This window comes from Pan paniscus, chromosome 20, assembly GCF_029289425.2.
Source record: "Pan paniscus chromosome 20, NHGRI_mPanPan1-v2.0_pri, whole genome shotgun sequence".
Taxonomy (NCBI): Eukaryota; Metazoa; Chordata; class Mammalia; order Primates; family Hominidae; genus Pan; species Pan paniscus.
Genome location: NC_073269.2, coordinates 19103930 through 19123676, shown reverse-complemented (window position 1 = coordinate 19123676; position 19747 = coordinate 19103930). Strand labels below are relative to the sequence as shown.

The 19747-nt window shown below is 53.0% G+C and overlaps 1 protein-coding gene across 8 annotated transcripts in view; it reads left to right on the top strand.

The window, feature by feature from the left end:
• Window positions 1–19747, top strand: part of ADGRL1 (adhesion G protein-coupled receptor L1) — a 59009-nt gene that overhangs the window by 15045 nt on the left and 24217 nt on the right. For all 8 annotated transcript variants that reach the window (XM_034945020.3, XM_034945012.3, XM_034945017.3 and 5 more), the window contains exons 2-3: window positions 7734–7898; window positions 13733–13946. In XM_034945020.3, coding sequence (XP_034800911.1) covers window positions 7829–7898; window positions 13733–13946 — 284 coding nt within the window. In that variant the 5' untranslated portion in view covers window positions 7734–7828. The remainder of the gene's footprint in view (window positions 1–7733; window positions 7899–13732; window positions 13947–19747) is intronic.

The window sequence follows — 19747 nt, the reverse complement described above, 5'->3', positions numbered from 1 at the left end:
ATGGCAAGGGATGCCCAGGCAGGCAGTGACTGCAGGGCACTGTAATACAGGGTGGCAGAGGCCCATGTCTGCGTCTCTGGGGAGGACACCTCTGAGTCTGAGGGACACAGATGGGGACAGGCTGAGGCTGGAGGGTGGGAACCCGCATGGCTGGAGGGAGACAAGGCGGGAGTCAGAGGTGTTGGAGGGGTTAAAGCAGAAGACCCGCCACTCAACATTGTCTTTTGTTTTTGTTTTTGTTTTGAGACGGAGTCTTGCTCTGTCGGCCAGGCTAGAGTCGGTGGCGTGATCTTGGCTCACCACAACCTCTGCCTCCCAGGTTCAAGCAATTGTCCTACCTCAGCCTCCCGAGTAGCTGAGATTACAGGTCCCCGCCATCACACCTGGCTAATTTTTGTATTTTTAATAGAGATGGGGTTTCACCATGTTGGCCAGGCTGGTCTTGAACTCCTGACCTCAGGTGATCTGGCCTCCTCGGCCTCCCAAAGTGCTGGGATTACAGGCGTGAGCCACTGCGCCCGGCCAAGATTGTCTTTTAAAACACCCCTCTGGAATGGATGAACCTGGAGGACATTATGCTAAGTGAAATAAGCCAGACACAGAAAGACAAATAATGCGTGACCTCAACTTATCTGTGGAATCTAAAAAAGAATTGAACTTGTAGAAGCAGAGTAGAGCAGTGGTTATGGGGGTGAGGGCACAGGGGAAGGCGGGGGATGTAGGTCAAAGGGTACAAGCTTTCAGCTTTCAGATAAACATGTTTTAACCAGGCAGAATGGCTTGTGCCTGTAATCCCAGCACTTTGGGAGGCCAAGGCGGGAGCATCGCTTGACGCCAGGAGTGCAAGGCCAGCCTGAACAACATAGCAAGACCCTGTCTCCACAAAAAAATTTAAAATCAGCCAAGCATGGTGGCACACACCTGTAATTCCAGCTACACGGAAGGCTGAGGTGGGAGGATCTCTTGAGCCCAGGAGTTCGAGGCTACAGTGAGCTTTGATGGTGCCACTGCACTCCAGCCTGGGCAACAGAGCGAGACCTCATCTCTAAAAGAAAAAAGTTCCAGAGACCTAAGGTACAGCATGGTGACTATAATTAATAATAGCAGGCCAGGTGTGGTGGCTTATACCTATAATCGCAGCACTTTGGGAGGCCGAGGCAGGCAGATTGCTTGAGCTCAAGAGTTTGAGACCAGCCTGGGCAACATGAGACTCCATCTCTACTAAAAATACAAAAATTAACCAGGCACGGTGGTGCCCACCTGTAGCCCCGGCCACTTAGGAGGCTGAGGCACGAGAATTGCTTGAACTGGGAGGGAGAAGTTGCAGTGAGCCAAGATTGCGCCACTGCACTCCAGCATGGGTGACAGAGCGGGACTCCGTCTCAAAATAATAATAATTATTATAGCATACTGTTTTCTTGAAACTTGCTGAGGAATTAGACTCAAGTGTTCTCACCACACACACCAGAAAGGTGTCGAGGTGAGGTGTTGGATGTGTTGTTAGCTTGGTTGTAGTAATCACTTCACAACACATAATGGATATCAAAATATCATGTAACCTTAAATAGATGTAATTTCTATTTGTCAATGATGCCTCAGCAAAGCTAGGGAGAAAATAAAAAGGATCCTTCTGTGCAACAGTCCACATGTCCATTACCGATGACTGGATAAAGAAAACGTGGTCCACCCATGCAGTGGAATACTACGCAGCCATAAAACGGAATGAAGCTCGGATCCAGGCTAGAACGTAGGTGAGCCTTGGAAACGTGGCGCTGAGTGAGAGAAGCTGGACACAAAATAAGGCCAGGAATGGTGGCTCACAGCCATAATCCCAGCACTTTACGAGGCCAAGATGGGCAGATCACTTGAGTCCAGGAGTTTGAGGCCAGCCTGGGCAACATGACGAAATCCTGCCTCTACAAAAAATACAAAAGTTAGCCAGGAGTTCATTTAGAGGAGTCATGTGACTATAGTCCCAGCTACTCAGGAGGCTGAAATGGGAGAATCACTTGAGCCTGGGAGGTGGAGGTTACAGTGAGCCGAGATTGGGCCCTGGCACTCCAGCCTGGGCAACAGAGTGAGACCCCCATCTAACTGGGAAAAAAAAAAAAAAAGGCCGCATAGCCTGTGATTCCATTTGTATGAAATGTCTAGAATAGGTAAATCCATGGAGACAGAAAGTAGATTATAAGTTACCAGGGCTGGGCGACAAGGGGAGTGGGCATTATTGTTTAGTGGGTACGGAGTTTCTATTTGGGGTGATAAAAAAGTTTTGGAGGCTGGGCACGGTGGCTCATGCCTGTAATCCCAACACGTTGGGAGGCCGAGGCGGGTGGATCACTTGAGGTCAGGAGTTCCAGACTAGCCTGGCCAACATGGTGAAACCCCGTGTCTGCTCGTGGTGGTGGGCGCCTATAATCCCAGCTACTCAGGAGGCTGAGGCAGGAGAATCGCTTGAACCCAGGAGGTGGAAGTTGCAGTGAGCCAAGATTGCGCCACTGCACTCCAGCCCCGGTGACAAAGTGAGACTCCGTCTCAAAAAAAGAAAAAAAAGGAGGTGGTGCCTCTGGCTGCCAGGAGAGCCTGGACATCGGAGGCAAAGGGGCCAGAGGGCACTTGGGGAGTGGCCAGGGCCCAGGACTAGAGGGGCAGATGCTGAAAACAGATGTGTGGACCAACACTGGGGTGTTCTGGAAGTATACACAGCCCAAAGACTTACTCTTGAACTGGATTTAGGGGTGAGAGAAAGAGGAGTCAAGGGTTTCAGCTCCTGGGGTTCTGGCTGGAGGGCCTGGGAGGATGGTGGCACTGTGCACTGATGTAGGGGCTTGTTTTGGTCTGGTTGGGCTGAAGGTGCCTTGGAGTTCCCGGTGGAAGTATACATGGCTCTGGGGGGCTCCACTCTGGAGTCTCAGCATTCTAGGGTGCAGCCTGGGAGGAAGAGAGGGACTGCCTCTTCCGTGGGTGTCTTTGTGCCCTGACTGGCACCAGGCTGTGCACAGCACCCTCTGATGGGGCCTGTATTGGCCCAGCGTGTACGTGCACTGCTCTCCTTACCAGAACCCTGCAGAATAGCAGCGCAGAGGGAACCAGGGCCAGGGAGGTGAGGAGACCAGCTCAAGGTCACGCAGGGCATGTATAAGGCAAAATTGGGATCTAGACCCATGTGGATTCGCTGCCCACACAACTTGGCATCGGGTGGCTTCCCTGCCATTTATTTTTTTATTTTTTTTTATTAAGAGAGGGTCTTGCTCTGTTGCCCAGACTGGAGTGCACTGGCAGGATCATAGCTTACTGCAGCCTTGCAAACTCCTGGGCTCAAGTGATCCACCCACCTTAGCCTCCCAAAGCACTGGGATCACAGGCACGAGTCACCGTACCAAGCCAGCCATTTTTACTCCCTCTAACCATTTCCTCTGCTCGGATGCCTGTTGCAGTGGGAAAGAAAGCGCTTGGAGACCCTGGGAGGGGAGTATCCTCAGCTTGGGGACACTGCCTCCCCTGAACCTTTCTGTGGCTGGGCAGTTGGGGGAGAAATGAGGAAGTTGAAATAAGGAAGCCACTCCCCATTCCCAAGGTAACACGCTGTAAAATCATCTGAAAGTGACACCGGCCATGTCTAGTCACAGATGTGGGGAGAGATGCGGATAGGGGCTCGTGGCGGCTGGGGGGGTAACACGCTGTAAAATCATCTGAAAGTGACACCGGCCGTGTCTAGTCACAGATGTGGGGGGAGATGCGGATAGGGGCTGGTGGCGGCTGGGGGGGTAACACACTGTAAAATCATCTGAAAGTGACACCGGCCGTGTCTAGTCAGGGATGTGGGGGGAGATGCGGTTGGGGGCTGGAGGTGGCTGGGGGGGATTTACTGAAGAAGCTGGGGCAGTGGAGAGGGAGCTGGTATCAGGAGTGGGCATGAGAGGGGAAGCGGGCAGAGAGCTGCAGGGCTGGAGCGGGGGTGTTCAGGGCTGTCTTGCAGATATTATCTTCCCATTTCCCACGTGAGGAGACTGGGGTCTGGACCAGGCGTCCTGCCCTGTGGGGTTCTTTATTTATTGAGGGCCTGCGCCGATTTGTTTTATTTATTTATTTTTGAGACAGTCTGGCTCTGTTGCCCAGGCTGGAGTGCAATGGCACAATCTCAGCTCACTGCAACCTCTACCTCTCGGGTTCAACCAATTCTCGTGCCTCAGCCTCCCGAGTAGCTGGGATTACAGGCACCCGCCACCACGCCCGGCTAATTTTTTGGTATTTTTAGTAGAGATGGGGTTTCACCATGTTGGCCAGGCTGGTCTCGAACTCCCGACCTCTGGTGATCCACCCGCCTCGGCTTCCCAAAGTGCTGGGATTACAGGCACGAGCCACCGTGCCCAGCTGTGTGCTGATTTGTAAGGGCCTCTCTCAAGAAGCTCGCGTGATAATAAAAAGGTAATTTCAGGTGCTCACTTGAGAGCTGTGAATTAAAAACAGGGAAAAGGATGGCGGGTGAGGGCCGCAGGCGAGGACTGTTTTGTTTGCAGGGGGTCAGGGTAGGTCACTCTGCTGGGGTGACCTTGCGGCTGAGCCCTGAACAATGAGCAGCCGCAGCCGACATGCAGGGATCCTGCTTGGGGACTGGAACTGGAATGTTGAATGTTTCAGGAACAGGAGGGAGGACAGAATGGGGCTTGGAGAGCTTGGTGGCACCAGTTCACCCACAGCCTCTGGGCTCTAGTGAGGAACTGAGACCCCAGCAGAGACCAGGGGCTCAGTTAATGTTCGGATCAACATCATCATGTGGTCCCTTAGCTCTGAGTGAAGGGTGGATTGGGAGGCGGGCAAGGAGGCCAGGACAACATACAGGTGACATAGGATGGTGGCATGGGCCTAGGTGCTGTGCTTAGAGCCAGAAGTGGGCAGGTCGCGAGATACTTCAGAGGCAGAGCCCACAGGACTTGCTGATGGCTTCTGTAAGGGGGATGACAGGGAAGGTGAGGAATCAAGGCAGAGTCTCAGCTTTGGGATCTGAGATTCATTCAACAAATAATTAATTCATTGCCACGTGCCAGGCCTATTCTAAAAGTTGAGGATATGAAGACAACAGTGGTGATGGCCTCACGCAGTAATCCCAGCACTTTGGGATGTTGAGGCAGGAGGATCTCTTGAGGCCAGAAGTTCATGTTCAGCCTGGGCAACATAGCAAGACCTCATCTTTGCAAAATAAAATAAATTAGCTGGATGTGATGGTGCATACCTGTGGTCTCAGCTACTAGGGAGGCCGAGGTGGGAGGATCACTTGAGCCTGGGAGGTGGAGGCTGCAGTGAGCCATGATTTCACCACTGCACTCCAGCCTGAGTGACAGAGCAAGACCCTATCTCTAAAAAAATAAAGTAAATAAAAGTTGGGGATACGGCCACCATGAGCAAAACAGTTCAATGATCCCTGCCCCATGAAGAGGACATTCTATACACCAGGTGAATAGTTCTATCTGAGCAGAGGCCTGAAGGAGCCAGCCATGTGGACAGTGGGTTGGCAGAAGCTACAGGTAGAGGAAGCGACAGGTGCAAAGGCCCTGGGGCAAGGCCTGCTGTGGTCCAGGAATAGCAGGAGTGGCTGGAGCAGAAATGGGGTCAGGGAGCTAACTGGGCCAATTACAAGGGTTTTGGTTTTCAGCAGGGAAATGGTAGTGGGGGCTCTGATGAGAGATTCCAGGCTGGACATAAGAGATTTGAAAGTGCTGGCTCAATGATGGTACTGAGAGCCCAGGACAGCCTGAGATGGGACAGGCTGGGATGACAGCTGGATATGACAGAGCAGGGGTTCCCACGCTGGAGGGCTTGCCTCAGAGAATGTGTGTTTCTGGCCAGCACAGTGGCTCACGCCTGTAATCCCAGCACTTTGGGAGACTGAGGTGGGAGGATCATTTGAGGCCAGGAGTTCAAGACCAGCTTGGGCAACGTAGCGAGATCCTGTCTCCATAAGACATTTTAAAATTAGCTGGGCGTGGTGGCGAGAGCCTGTGGTCCCAGCTACTTGAAAGGCTGAAGTGGGAGCATCACTTGAACCCAGGATCTGGAGGTTGCAGTGAGCCGTCATCGTGCCACTGTACTCCAGCCTGGGCAACAGAGCAAGACCCTGTCTCTCAAAGAAAGAGAGAGAGAGAATGTGCATTTCTACCAAGTTCCTGGCAAGGCTGATGCCAGTGTGCTGGGATCACACCTGGAGAACCAGGGTGTAGATAAAGCAAAGAGCTGAGGACAGACATTTGAGCATGCAAGCCTGAGAGGATTTGGGGAGACTGAGGCGGGGAGAGAGGTGAGAAGGAGCAGCCATAAGGCAGGAAGAAACCAGTTAGAACCGAGCCCTGGACCGGGCACAGTGGCTCACTCCTGTAATCCCAAAGTTTTGGGGGGCCCAGGCAGGAAGATCCCTTAAGCCCAGGAGTTTGAGATCAGTCTGGGCAACATAGCAAGACCTCCTCTCTGCAGCAAATTTAAAAATTAGCTGGTGTTGCTGGGCGCTGTGGCTCACGCCTGTAACCCCAGCACTTTGGGAGGCTGAGACAGGCGGATCACGAGGTCAGGAGATAGAGACCATCCTGGCTAACACGGTGAAACCCCATCTCGACTAAAAATACAAAAAATTAGCCGGGCGTGTTGGCGGGCGCCTGTAGTCCCAGCTACTCGGGAGGCTGAGGCGGGAGAATGGTGTGAACCCAGGAGGCGGAGGTTGCAGTGAGCTGAGTTTGCACCACTGCACTCCAGCCTGGGGGACAGAGCACGACTCTGTCTCAGAAAAAAAAATAAATAAAAATAAATAAGTAAGTAAATAAATAAATAAAATAAAAATTAGCTGGTGGTAGTGGTGCAAGCCTGTGATTTCAGCTACTTGGGAGGCTGAGGTGGGAGGATTCCTTGAGTCTGGGAGGTTGAGGCTGCAGTGAGCTGTGATTATATCATTGCACTCCAGCCTGGGCAACAGAGTGAGACCTGGTTTCTAAAATTTAAAAAAATAATAATAATGAAAAAAAAAACTGAGCCGCTGTGCCTGGGGACAGAGCAGGTGGGGAGGATGGCAGGGGACAGCACACAATTCTCACCCCTCCCCCATCTCCCCTGGCCCCCCCAGAGGGGGAGGCAGTGTCCCCCTCCCACCCCGCCTGCCTGTCTCCAGCTTACCCTGAAGGTCCCCCAGAGAGGAAAGAGGGGACTCGGGCATCCCTGGTTCCCGATCTGTGGCGCCAGCTGGATTCTAATTAGCCACCAGAGCTTGAGAGACAGGAAGCAGGGGGCTGGGGGCGGGGGCTTGGATTTCTGCCCAAGACGGGGAGGCTGCAAGTCGGGCTGCACGCCTGGGTCCCTCACTTGCGAGGACACTCATTACCTCCTTGCGCATGGTGAGGATGCGAGTAGGGGAGATGAGTGGGCGGGGTCAGGACAGGGGCATGGGGAAGAGGCTTCCAGAGGGTCCAAGGCCTGCCTGGGATCTCCCCATGAGCTGTCCCAGGAGGTTCCAGTGGGGAAGAGTTGGCAGTCTGTTTGCCCAGAGGTGCCCACATGGGTGGGTCTGCCTGCTGGGTGTAAGGGTGGGGGGTGTAGTGTGAGCTGCAGACCCTGGAGGGGGCCCTACAGATAGGGCTGGCTCGAGGGACGTGCTGGACCTCAGCCTCTCAGAGCTACTCAGCCACCAGCAGGAGGAGAGGGGAGCGGCCTGGAGGCCCTATCCCCACCTCAGTCTCCTTGTCCTCCCCCAGGCTGGTGGTCCAGGCCGTGGTGCCTGCCAGGTGATGTGGGGCGAAGCCCCCCGCACAGGCCACTGAGAGCTCCGGACACGCACCCGGCCGCCACCATGGCCCGCCTAGCCGCAGTGCTCTGGAATCTGTGTGTCACCGCCGTCCTGGTCACCTCGGCCACCCAAGGTAGGTGCTGCTGGGGCCGGGGAGGGGCCGCGGCTCCCAAACCCTTCTGCGGGGGCAGATAAAATGTTGAAAACCCTCCTGATCACTCAGTAAAGAATTACAGCCTCCTGCCCCGCCCCAGACCTCAGCTGGAGCAGGCCAGTGGAAGACTCAGTGGTAACACACACCCCAGTGCCACCAAGAGGCCCCTGGACCATCCTCTTACCTCCAACAAGTCAGCTGGGCCAGGTTGGTAGGGGCCATCCCGCTGTGGCCCCTGGGACCAGGACAGGCCTTCTTGGTGAGCCGATGCTCCTCTCTCTCTCTGTCTGTCTCGCGCGCGCGAGCTCGCTCTCTCTCTCTCTCTCTCTCTCTCTCTCTCTCTCTCTCTCTCTCTCTCTCTCTGTGATTACATCTTCGAGGCTCTCACTGGGAAGAAGGCTTAATTAAAGCATGCCCGCTGACGTTTATTTAAAAACAACTAATTACCCGGCTCGGCCCTATGCCGGCCCTAGGATCCTGCACACGCCACTATTAGTGCCCCAAGCCTGCCTGCCCACCCTCACCGATTACTCAATTACTGGCCCCGTGACCGGCCCAGGCCGGGGGCAAGGGCGGGATAACGTCGGAGGCCAAGAGAAGAGGCCAGTGGGCCCGGCCCCTCACTCTGGGATGTGCCCCCTGCCCACCCCGACATCCCTGTATGAAGGGCATTGGCGGGTGACTCTGCTCCCTCTGGCCCTGCCCTCTGGAAAGCTCCAAAGGTTGAAGGGACACGGTTCAGCTGGGCCCCAGGGCCTTGGCACTGCCCCGCTGGCCAGCAACCTCACTCCTCTGCTGCTACGTTCTCTGCCCATCCAGGTCCTGCCCCATAGCCCCAGCTGGGCCGGGAGGGCTGCCTCCACCCCCAGACCCATCTGAGCCAGCCTTCCACCCCCAGCCCTCCCTCCCAAGCCCGGGAAGGCTAAAATTAGATGAGGAGGCAGATGGTGCTGGAGGAACACATGTGAAAAGTTCCCCCCGCTGGGACTCAACTCACCCCAAAAAACCCCAAGGGCCTCCCTGCCATACCCCTGGGGTACCCACCCAGATCTCTGGAAAGGCTCGGCTCTGTCACCGTCCCGCACGAGTGCCCTCCGGAAACCTCGTACAGCAGGTGGTCACTTCCTTCACCTACAAGCGACGGTCCCCACATTGGGGCATCTGGGTCCCTGGCTGAATCCCTGCTGCCCTCCAGCACCCTGCAGGGCCTGGCTGGAACCAGCATCACAGAAGGTGCTGCCCCGGCCAGCATGGACCCTGCCAGGCACCCTCTGTTGTGCAGACAAACCGCCTTAATAATATTCATAATAACAATAATTAGTATTCATATCATCTCACTGCGCTCTGCACACATTAACACCCTGGAGCCATCACAACAGTCCTGTGAGATGGGAATTGTCCTCTCTGCCCCTCAGGGGAGGGACAGAGGCACAGAGGCGGTCAGTGACTTGGATGAGGCTGCAGCCAGGGAGTGGCCGGGCTGGAATTCCAACCCCAGCCGGCTGTCTGGCTCCTACATTCTAGTTCTCCATCCCCGTGTGGTACAAGATGATGACCAACAATGGGGCAACGCAATCCCCCCAGGGAGCTCAGCCTGCTCAGGACATGTCCCTTCCTTGTCACAGTGAAATCCTTGGAGGGTCACCAGATGATACTGATCAGGCACCCTCTGTGTGCAGGGTGCCATGCTCAGTGCTTTCCTTCAAGAGCATTTTCTAAGGCACAGGATCCCTGCAGGATGACCCGGGGCTGTAGGTGCTCATTTTACAGATTGGGAAACTGAGGCTTGGGGAGAGAAGAACAGTGGCTGTTCAAACTTTTTAAATGTTTTTATTTTGAAATGGAGTTTTGCTCTTGTCGCCCAGGCTGGAGTGCAGTGGTGTGATCTCGGCTCACTGCAACCTCTGCCTCCCGGGTTCAAGCGATTCTCCTGCCTCAGCCTCCCGAGTAGCTGGGATTATAGCCGCCTGCCACCATGCCCGGCTAATTTTTTGTATTTTTAGTGGAGACAGGGTTTCACCATGTTGGCCAGGCTAGTCTCGAATTCCTGACCTCTGGTGATCCACCCACCTTGGCCTTCCAAAGTGCTGGGATTACAGGCGTGAACCACCGCGCCCAGCCACTGTTCGAACTTGAGCATGCATCACCATCACCTGGTTGGCACATAGCCCCGCAGGCTCCTGGCCTCACCCCTGGGATTTTGATCCAGCAGGCCGAGCATGGGGCCCGAATCTGCATTCTGAACCAGACTTCACATCTGCCCTGTCAGCGGCAAAGCCAGTCTCTGTGGTTTCTTCTAGAAACATGAGTTCATTCCCATGTTTTCTCTGCTCCTTGCATGGGGTGGGGTGAAGTTAGGGAAGTCCCCAAGCCAAGCCTCACTTCTGACACCAATGACAAGTTTGGGGGTCCCCCAGAGAACACTCAGGTATGATCATTCACTAGAAGGACTTGGAACTAACTAGATGTTATGCTCACAGTTTATTTATTTTTTATTTATTTATTTTTTTGAGATGGAGTCTCGCTCTGTCGCCCAGGCTGGAGTGCAGTGGCGTGATCTCGGCTCACTGCAAGCTCCACCTCCCAGATTCACGCCATTCTCCTGCCTCAGCCTCCTGAGTAGCTGGGACTACAGGTGTCCGCCACCACGCCCGGCTAATTTGCTCACAGTTTATTACATCAAAAGGATATAGATTAAAATCAGGGCCAGGTGCACTGGCTCACTCCTGTAATCCCAACACTTTGGGAAGCCAAGGTGGGAGGATTGCTTGAGCTCAAGAGTTTGAGACCAGCCTGGGCAACATAGCAAGTACCCCCATCTCTACAAAAAATAAAAAAAAAATTAGCCAGGCATGGTGGTATGTGCCTATAGTCCCAGCTACTCGGGAGGCTGAGGCAGGAGGGTCCCCTGAGCCCAGGAGTTTGAGGCTGCAGTGAGCTATGATCACACCACTGTGCTCTAACCTTGGTGACAGGGTGAGACCCTGTCTGAAAAAACAAACAGGCCAGGCGTGGTGGCTCATGCCTGTAATCCCAGCACTTTGGGAGGCTCAGGCGGGCAGATCACCTGAGGTCAGGAGTTTGAGACCAGCCTGGCCAACATGGCAAAACCCCGTCTCTACTAAAAATACAAAAATTAGTGGGGTGTGGTGGCAGGCGCCTGTAATCCCAGCTACTTGGGAGGCTGAGGCAGGAGAATTGCTTGAACCTGGGAGGCAGAGGTTGCAGTGAGCGGAGATCGTGCCATTCCACTCCAGCCTGGGTGACAGAGCGAGACTCTGTCTCAAAACAAATAGAAGTCAGGCAAGGAAAGAGGTGCATAGGGCAGAGTCCAAGAAAGTTCCATGCATGGAGTTTCCAGTTACCCCCTTCAGTGGAGTCCTGGACAGTGTTAACTCTCCCGGCAACAATGTGTGACAACACACGTGGTGTACTGCCAACCATAGAGGCTCCCCCAAGCCTTGTTATCCAGGGTCTGTATTGGAGCTCAGTTCTGTACTCTGTAGCCCTGATAGACCACCTACAGGGCTGAGCGGAATCTCTAGCATCTCTAGAAGTCAGCTGAGACTATGTGACCCAAAGCTCCTGCCCCAAGTCCTGTTAGCATATTCATTAACTAGGGCCGCCCTAACAAAGTACCAGAGACCATGTGTCTTTGTTTGTCGCCCAGGCTGGAGTACAATGGCATGATCTCTGCATACCATCACTGCAACCTCCGCCTCCTGGGTTCAAGCAATTGTCCTGCCTCAGCCTCCCAAGTAGCTGGGATTACAGGTGCCTGCCACCACACCCGGCTAATTTTTGTAGTTTTTTAAGTAGAGATGGGGGTTTCACCATGTTGGCCAGGCTGGTCTCAAACTCCTGACCTCAGGTGATTCGCCCACCTCAACCTCCCAAAGTCCTGGGATTACAGGTGTGAGCCACCGAGCCCGGCCTAGACCATGTGTCTTAAGCAACAGACATTGATTGTCTCACAGTTGCAGAGGCCAGAAGTCTGAGGTCAAGGTATCAGCCAGGGTTGGTTCCTTCTGAGGCCTCTCTCCTTGGCATTTATTTGTTTGTTTGTTTGACGGAGTCTTGCTCTGTCGCCCAGGCTGGAGTGCAGTGGTGCAATCTCAGCTCACTGCAAGCTCCGCCTCCTGGGTTCAGGCCATTCTCCTGCCTCAGCCTCCCGAGTAGCTGGGAATACAGGTGCCCGCCACCATGCCCGGCTAATTTTTTGTATTTTTAGTAGAGACGGGGTTTCACCGTGTTAGCCAGGATGGTCTCGATCACCTCACCTCATGATCTGCCCGCCCTGGCCTCTCAAAGTGCTGGGATTATGGGCGTGAGCCACCATGCCCGACCTATTTTTATTTTTTATTTTTTATTTATTTTTGAGATGGAGTGTCTGTCACCCAGGCTAGAGTGCAGTGGCACAATCTGGGCTCACTGCAATCTCTGCCTCCCCAGCTCAAGTGATTCTCCTGCCTCAGCCTCTCAAGTCGCTGGGATTACAGGCACATGCCACCACGTCCAGCTGATTTTTGTATTTTTAGTAGAGATGGGGTTTCACCACGTTGGCCAGACTGGTCTCAAACTCCTGACCTCAGGTGATCCACCCGCCTCAGCCTCCCAAAGTGCTGGGATTACAGGTGTGAGCCACTGCGCCTGGCCTCTCCTTGGCTTATAGATAGATGGCCGCCTGCTCCTGTGTCTTCACATTGTCTTCCCCCTGTACACTTCTGTGCCCAAATTTCTCCTTTTAGCCAGGTGCGAGGACTCAGGCCCATAATCCTAGCACTTTGAGAGGCCAAGGCAGGAGGATTGCTTGAGACCAGACTAGCTTGGGCAACATAGAAAAGGGACCCATTTCTATGAAACAATGTAAAAAATTAGCCGGACATGGTGGCGTGAATCTGTAGTTCCAGCTACTTGGGAGGTTGAGGCAGGATCACCTGAGCCCAGGAGGTTGAGATTTGCAGTGAGCCATGATTGCACCACTGCACTCCAGCCTGGGTGACAGAGGAAGATCCTATCTTAACAACAACCCCCCACCCCCTCTTTTTTTATTGAGATAGGGTCTCGCTCTGTTGCCCAGGCTACAGTGCAATGGCACAATCATGGCTTACTGGAGCCTCAACCTCCTGGGCTGAGGTGATCCTCCCACCTCAGCCTCCCCAGTAGCTGGGACTACAGGTGTGTGCCACCACGTCTGGCTAATTTGTGTATTTTTGGTAGAGACAGGGTTTCACTATATTGCCCAGGCTGGTCTCAAACTCCTGGGCTCAGGCGATTTGCCCACCTCTGTCTCCCAAAATGCTGGGGTTACAAGTGTGTGCCTCTGTGCCTGGCCAAAATTGCCCGTTTTTATAAGGACCACTGTCATATTGGATTGGGGCCTACCCTAATAGCCTCATTTGAATTTATCTCTATGAAGACCTTATCTCCAAATAATGTCACATTTTCAGGTTCTGGGGGTTAGGACTTCAGCATATGAATTTTCAGGGAAACACAGTTCAATCCATAACAGCATATCTGGTGTAGCCCGAGGACCCCAGGAAAACAGTCACTCTTATCAAGCAGAGCATTCCAAAGGCTCAGACGTCACTTCCTAGATGCTGAGAGTCCAGGCACTCTCTGGGCGAGGTTAATTTCCTCACTACACAAGTAGGCACACTGAGAGGCCCATTCTACAGCTGAATCAACTGAGGCTGCCTCAGCTGGCTTCCGGGACACAGCCGAGCCAGAGGTGGCGTTTTCTCGGCAGTGGGTAGGGTCTTCCCTTCCTGGCCCAGGCCCAGGAGTGACACCGTCCCCAACCCTCCCCGCAGGCCTGAGCCGGGCCGGGCTCCCGTTCGGGCTGATGCGCCGGGAGCTGGCGTGTGAAGGCTACCCCATCGAGCTGCGGTGCCCCGGCAGCGACGTCATCATGGTAGAGAATGCCAACTACGGGCGCACGGACGACAAGATTTGCGATGCTGACCCTTTCCAGATGGAGAATGTGCAGTGCTACCTGCCGGACGCCTTCAAGATCATGTCACAGAGGTGAGTGGGCTCTCGTGGCAGTTCCTGGATGAAGTGCCCGCCTAAAAGCACTGCACACCTGCCAGCGCACCCGTTCACCTTACATCTTTTTTTTATGCATTCAACACATGTTTACTGAGCACTTAATAGGTGCTGGGCCCTATGCAGACGAGAATAAGACCCAGTACATCTCCCCACAGCCAGCCTGTGCCCCCGACAGAGGCCGATACCCATACATACACTGGGAAATCCCTCCCCCCACCAGCCTCTTGCTTCTAAAACTTCCATCCCAAGATTAGCCAGGGCAGTTTGTTTGTTTGTTTTTGAGACGGAGTCTCACTCTGTTACCAGGCTGGAGCGTGGTGGCATCTCAGCTCACTGCAACCTCCACCTCCTGGGTTTAGGTGATTCTTCTGCCTCAGCCTCCCAAGTAGCTGGGGATTATAGGCGCACGCCACCACGCCTGACTAATTTTTTTGTATTTTTAGTAGAGACAGGGTTTTGTAATTGGCCAGGCAGGTCTCGAACTCCTGACCTCAGGTGATCTGCCCACCTCGATCTCCCAAAATGCTGGCATTACAGGCATGAGATGAGCCATCACGCCCAGCCTTAGCCAGGGCAGTTTGGAGCTTGTAAAATATAAAGAACAGCAGGACAGAGCGAAGGTGTCATGGGAGGACTTTTCCCTTCATCCCAGACTCTTTTTTTTTTTTTTTTTTTTTTGAAGATAGGGTCTCACTGTCGCCCAGGCTGGAGCACAGTGGCACAATCACAGCTCACTGCAGCTGTGACCTCTGAGGCTCAAGCAATCCCCCCGTCTCAGCCTCCTGAGTAGCTGGGACTACAGGCGCCTGCCACCATGCCTGGCTAATTTTATTTTATTTTTTGTAGAGGCAGGGTCTTGCTATGTTGCCCAGGCTGGTCTTAAACTCCTGGCCTCAAGCAATCCTCCTGCCTCGGCCTCTCAAAGCGCTGGGATGACAGGCATGAGCCACCACACCCACCCATCCCAGATTTGAGAGCTCATCAGGCTACTCCAAGGAGGAGACACCTGAGCACAGATGATAGAAGCACAGGCCTGTGTGAGTGATTGTGTGTGGGGTGAATGCTTGAGCATGCAAGACTGTAACTTGGAGTGTGTCTGTGTGATTGCATGCATCTATGAGTATGATGGTGTATTTGTTTTGTTTATTTTATTTAGTTATTTAATTTTTGAGACAGAGTCTCACTCTGTCACCCAGGCTGGAGTGCAGTGGTGCGATCTCGGCTCACTGCCACCTCCGCTTCCTGGGTTCAAGCGATTCTCCTGCCTCAGCCTCCTGAGTAGCTAGGAGTACAGGTGCGCACCACCACGCCAAGCTAATTTTTTTGTATTTTTAATAGAGACGGGGTGTCACCATGTTGGCCAGGATGGTCTCGATCTCTTGACCTCATGATCCGCCCGCTTGGCCTCCCAAAGTGCTGGGACTACAGGTGTAAGCCACTGCGCCCGGCCTGTTTTATTTTTGAGACAGAATCTTGCTCTGTCGCCCAGGCTGCAGTGCAGTGGTGTGATCTCAGCTCATTGCAACCTCCACCTCCAGGGTTCAAGCAATTCTCCCGCCTCAGCCTCCCGAGTAGCTGGGATTACAGGCACGCACCATCATGCCCAGCTTATTTTTGTATTTTTGTACAGACAGGGTTTTACCATGTTGGCCAGGTTTGTCTTGAACTCCTGACCTCAGGTGATTCACCTGCCTGCCTTGGCCCCCTTAAGTGCTGGGATTACAGGCGTGAGCCACTGCACCCGGCCTGTGTGTGTATTTGAGTGTGAGTATGTGTGCATTTTTGAGTGTGTGACTAAATGTGTGTGATTGTGACTAAGTGTGTCTGTGTGTCTAGGTGTATGTGAACAGGTGTAGGTGTGTGCAGATGTGTGTGACTAAACATGTCTTTGAGTGTGTCTGAGTGTGTATGAGTGACTGTGTATTGGAGTGTGTATCTGGGTGGGTGGATGTGTGTGTGAATGTGGGTGTTTGTGGGTGAATATGTGGTTAAATGTCTGAGTGTATTTGGGTGTGTTTAAGTGTACGTGAGCGGGTATGGGTGTGAGCATGTGTGTGAGCGTGTGTGGCTGACTGAGGTGTGTGTTTTCATATCTGTGGTGGGGTGGATGGGTGCACGTGTGTGGGGGTGGGTGGGTGTGGCTGTGTCTTTGTGTATTTAACTGTGTCTGTGGGCAGATGTGTGTATGTGGATGAGGGTTTGTGTGTGGTGGACTGAGAGTGTATTTGTATTTCTTTGAGTTGTTTGTGACTGTGTGAACGTGGAGGGGTTGCCCCAGGCTGAGGCACCACGTGTACAAATCTGCACAAGCCTCTCTCACACCCACAGTCAGTCCACGTAGAGCTGATCAGCCTTTCCTTCAAATTACACCCAGGCTGGACGCGGTGGCTCACGCCTGTAATCACAGAACTTTGGGAGGCTGAGGCAGGGGGATCGCTTTAGGTCAGGCGTTGGAGACCAGCCTGGGCAACATAGCAAGACCCTGTCTCTACTAGAAACTAAAAAATAAATTAGCCAGTCATGGTGGTGTGTGCCTGTGGTCCCAGCTACTCAGATGACCGATGCAGGAGGATCACTTGGGCCCAGGAGTTTGAGGCTTCAATGAGCTATGATCCCACCACTGCACTCCAGCCTGGGTGACTGAGCAAGACCCTGTCTCTAAAAAAAAAACAAAAACAGACCAGGTGCGGTGTTTCACGCCTGTAATCCCAGCACTTTGGGAGGCCATGGCGGGTGGATCACTTGAGGTCAGGAGTTCGAGACCAACCTGGCCAACATGGTGAAACCCTGTCTCTACCAAAAATACAAAAATTAGCCTGATATGGTGGTGTGAGCCTGTAGTCCCAGATACTTGGGAGGCTGAGGCAGGAGAATCGCTTGAACCTTGGAGGCAGAGGTTGCAGTGAACCAAGATAACACCACTGCACTCCAGCCTAGGTGACAGAGTGAGACTCTGTCTCAAAAAAAAAAAAAAAAAAAAAAAAATGTGTGTTACTAGGGGAGGAGCGGGTCACTGAGAGCCCCAGGAGAGCAGGAGAGGTTTGGGCAGGGCATGACAGTGTTCAGGTGGCTGAGACAGCTGGGCTGGGCTGGGCTGGAGGCGCCTCATCATCTCCTCCTCTCTGTCTGTCTCTCAAACTGCCATTCCCCTCCAGCAATCTTGCCTCTCTTCCCCGCTTCCTGTCTCCTGACACCCCTGCCGAGGGTGCCCTGCATAGGCATTCCCAGTCCAGGCTCTAGCCTTTGCTTAGGCTGTGGGCCCCCTCCCTGGGAGCCCCCTTCCTCCCACCTCTCCAAATTCTCCCTGCTGACTTCATTCAACACCAGCTTTGGGGGACTGCATTCTTCTCCATTATCTCTCTAGCACCTAGTATAGCATCTGGCCCAGTTCCCATGTCCGTGGGGAATGCTGTGCAGAATAGTTACCGGGGCTGAGGGAGTGTGATGAGGCCTCTGGAGTCACATCCAGAAGGACTTGTAGGGGGCCTTAGTCCTGCTTCCTCTCCGCTGAGTCCCCAACCCCCACTACTCCACAACCAAGCCTGGAGGCTCTTTTTTTTTTTTTTTTTTTTTTGGAGACGGAGTCTTGCTCTCCCCCAGGCTGGAGTGCAGTGGCATGATCTCGGCTCACTGCAACCTCCGCTTTCCGGTTCAAACAGTCCTCCTGCTTCAGCCTCGCAAGTGGCTGGGACTACAAGCATGCACCACCACGCCCGGCTAATTTTTGTATTTTTAGTAAAGACGACGTTTCACGATGTTGGCCAGGCTGGTCTCAAACTTCTGACCTCAATTGATCTGCCAGTCTTGGCCTCCCAAAGTGCTGGGATTATAGCCATGAGCCACTGCGCCCAGCCTAGCTGTTCATTTGTTGGTGGACGTTTGGGCTGCCTCCACTTTTGTGGTGATTGTGAATAATGCAGCTGTGAACGTGCGTGTACAATGATTTGCTTAAACACTTGTTTTAAATTCTTTTGGGTACAGTAATCCCCACTTACCCACTGGGGAAACGCTCCAAGAACCCCAGTGGATGCCTAAAACTGCAGAGAGCTACTGAACCTTGTATATACCATGTTTTCTCCTATACAGCTCTAATTATAATAAAGTTTAATTTACAAATTAGGCACAGCTAGATGCGGTGGCTCATGCCTGTAATCCCAGCACTTTGGGAGGCAGAGGCGGGCTGATGATTTGAGCCCAGGAGTTCGAGACCAGTCTGGGCAACATGGCGAAACCCCATCTCTACTAAAAGTACAAAAAAAATTAGCCAGGTGTGTTGGTGGATGCTTCTAGTCCCAGCTACTCAGGCGGCTGAGGCAGGAGAATAACCTGAGCCTGGGAAGTCGAGACTACAATGAGCCATGATCACACTGCTGCTCTCCGTCCTGGGCAATAGAGTAAGACCCTGTCTAAAAAATAATAAAATAAAATAGGCTGGGTGTGATGGCTCATGATTGTAATCCCAGCACTTTGGGAGGTCGAGACGGGTAGATTGTTTGAACCCAGGAGTTTGAGACCAGCCTAGGCAACACGGCAAAACCCCATCTCTACTAAAAATACAAAAAATTAGCAGGGCATGGTGGCACATACCTGTAGTCCCAGCTCCTTGGGAGGCAGAGGCTGGAGGATCACTTGAGCCTGGGAGGCCGAGGCTGCAGTGAGCCAAGATTGTACCACTGCACTCCAGCCTCGGTGACAGAGCGGGACCCTGTCTCAAAACATAATAATAATAAAATACATTAGGCACAGTGAGAGACTAACAACAACAATAATAATTTTTAGTAGTAAAATATTGTTACATAAACTAAGGGCTACTTGAACATAAGCACTGTGAAACCGTGACAGTTGATGGATAACTGAGATGACCACTAGTGACTAACAGACAGGGAGCAGATACAGCATGGACACGCCCCATACAGCATGAGATTTCATCAGGCTACTCACAACAGCACACAACTTAAAATGTATGAATTATCTACTTCTGGAGTACAGCTGTGCGATCTCGGCTCACTGCAACCTCTGCCTCCTGGGTTCTAGCGATTCTTGTGCCTCAGCCTCCTGAGTAGCTGGGATTACCGGTGCGCCCCACCATGCCTGGCTAATTTTTGTATATTTAGTAGAGATGGGGTTTTACCATGTTGGCCAGGCTGCTCTCAAACTCCTGGCTTCAAGTGATCCATCCACCACGGCCTCCCAAAGTTCTGGGATTACAGGTGTGAGCCACTGCACCCTGCCCCAGTGTTCTATTTTTTGTTTTCTTTTGTTTTGTTTGAGACGGAGTCTTACTCTGTCACCCAGGCTGGAGTGCAGTGGCTCAGTCTTGGCTCACTGCAACCTCCGCCTCCTGGGTTCAAGTGATTCTTCTGCCTTAGCCTCCTGTGTAGCTGGGATTACAGACATGCACCACCACGCCTGGCTAATTTTTGTATTTTTAGTAGAGACGGGGTTTCACTATGTTGGTCAGGCTGGTTTCAAACTCCTGACCTCAGGTGATCCACCCGCCTTGGCCTCCCAAAGTGCTGGGATTACAGGTGTGAGCCACCACGCCCAGCCAGTGTTCTATTTTTAAAGAAGAGGGTGAGGTGGATGGATACAGACAGATCTTCCCACACCCCATCCTGCCCATTTTTCTCTCTCCCTGCTAGATCCTTAGTCCCTTCTCAAGTGTCTGCCTGTGTTTAGTACCCTTGGTTAAGAGCAGGATTGAAGGGGAGACACAGGGCTTCTTCTGCCCCATACCTGTCGGGAAGCCTCTCAAACTATGTCCTGCATGCCCGTGT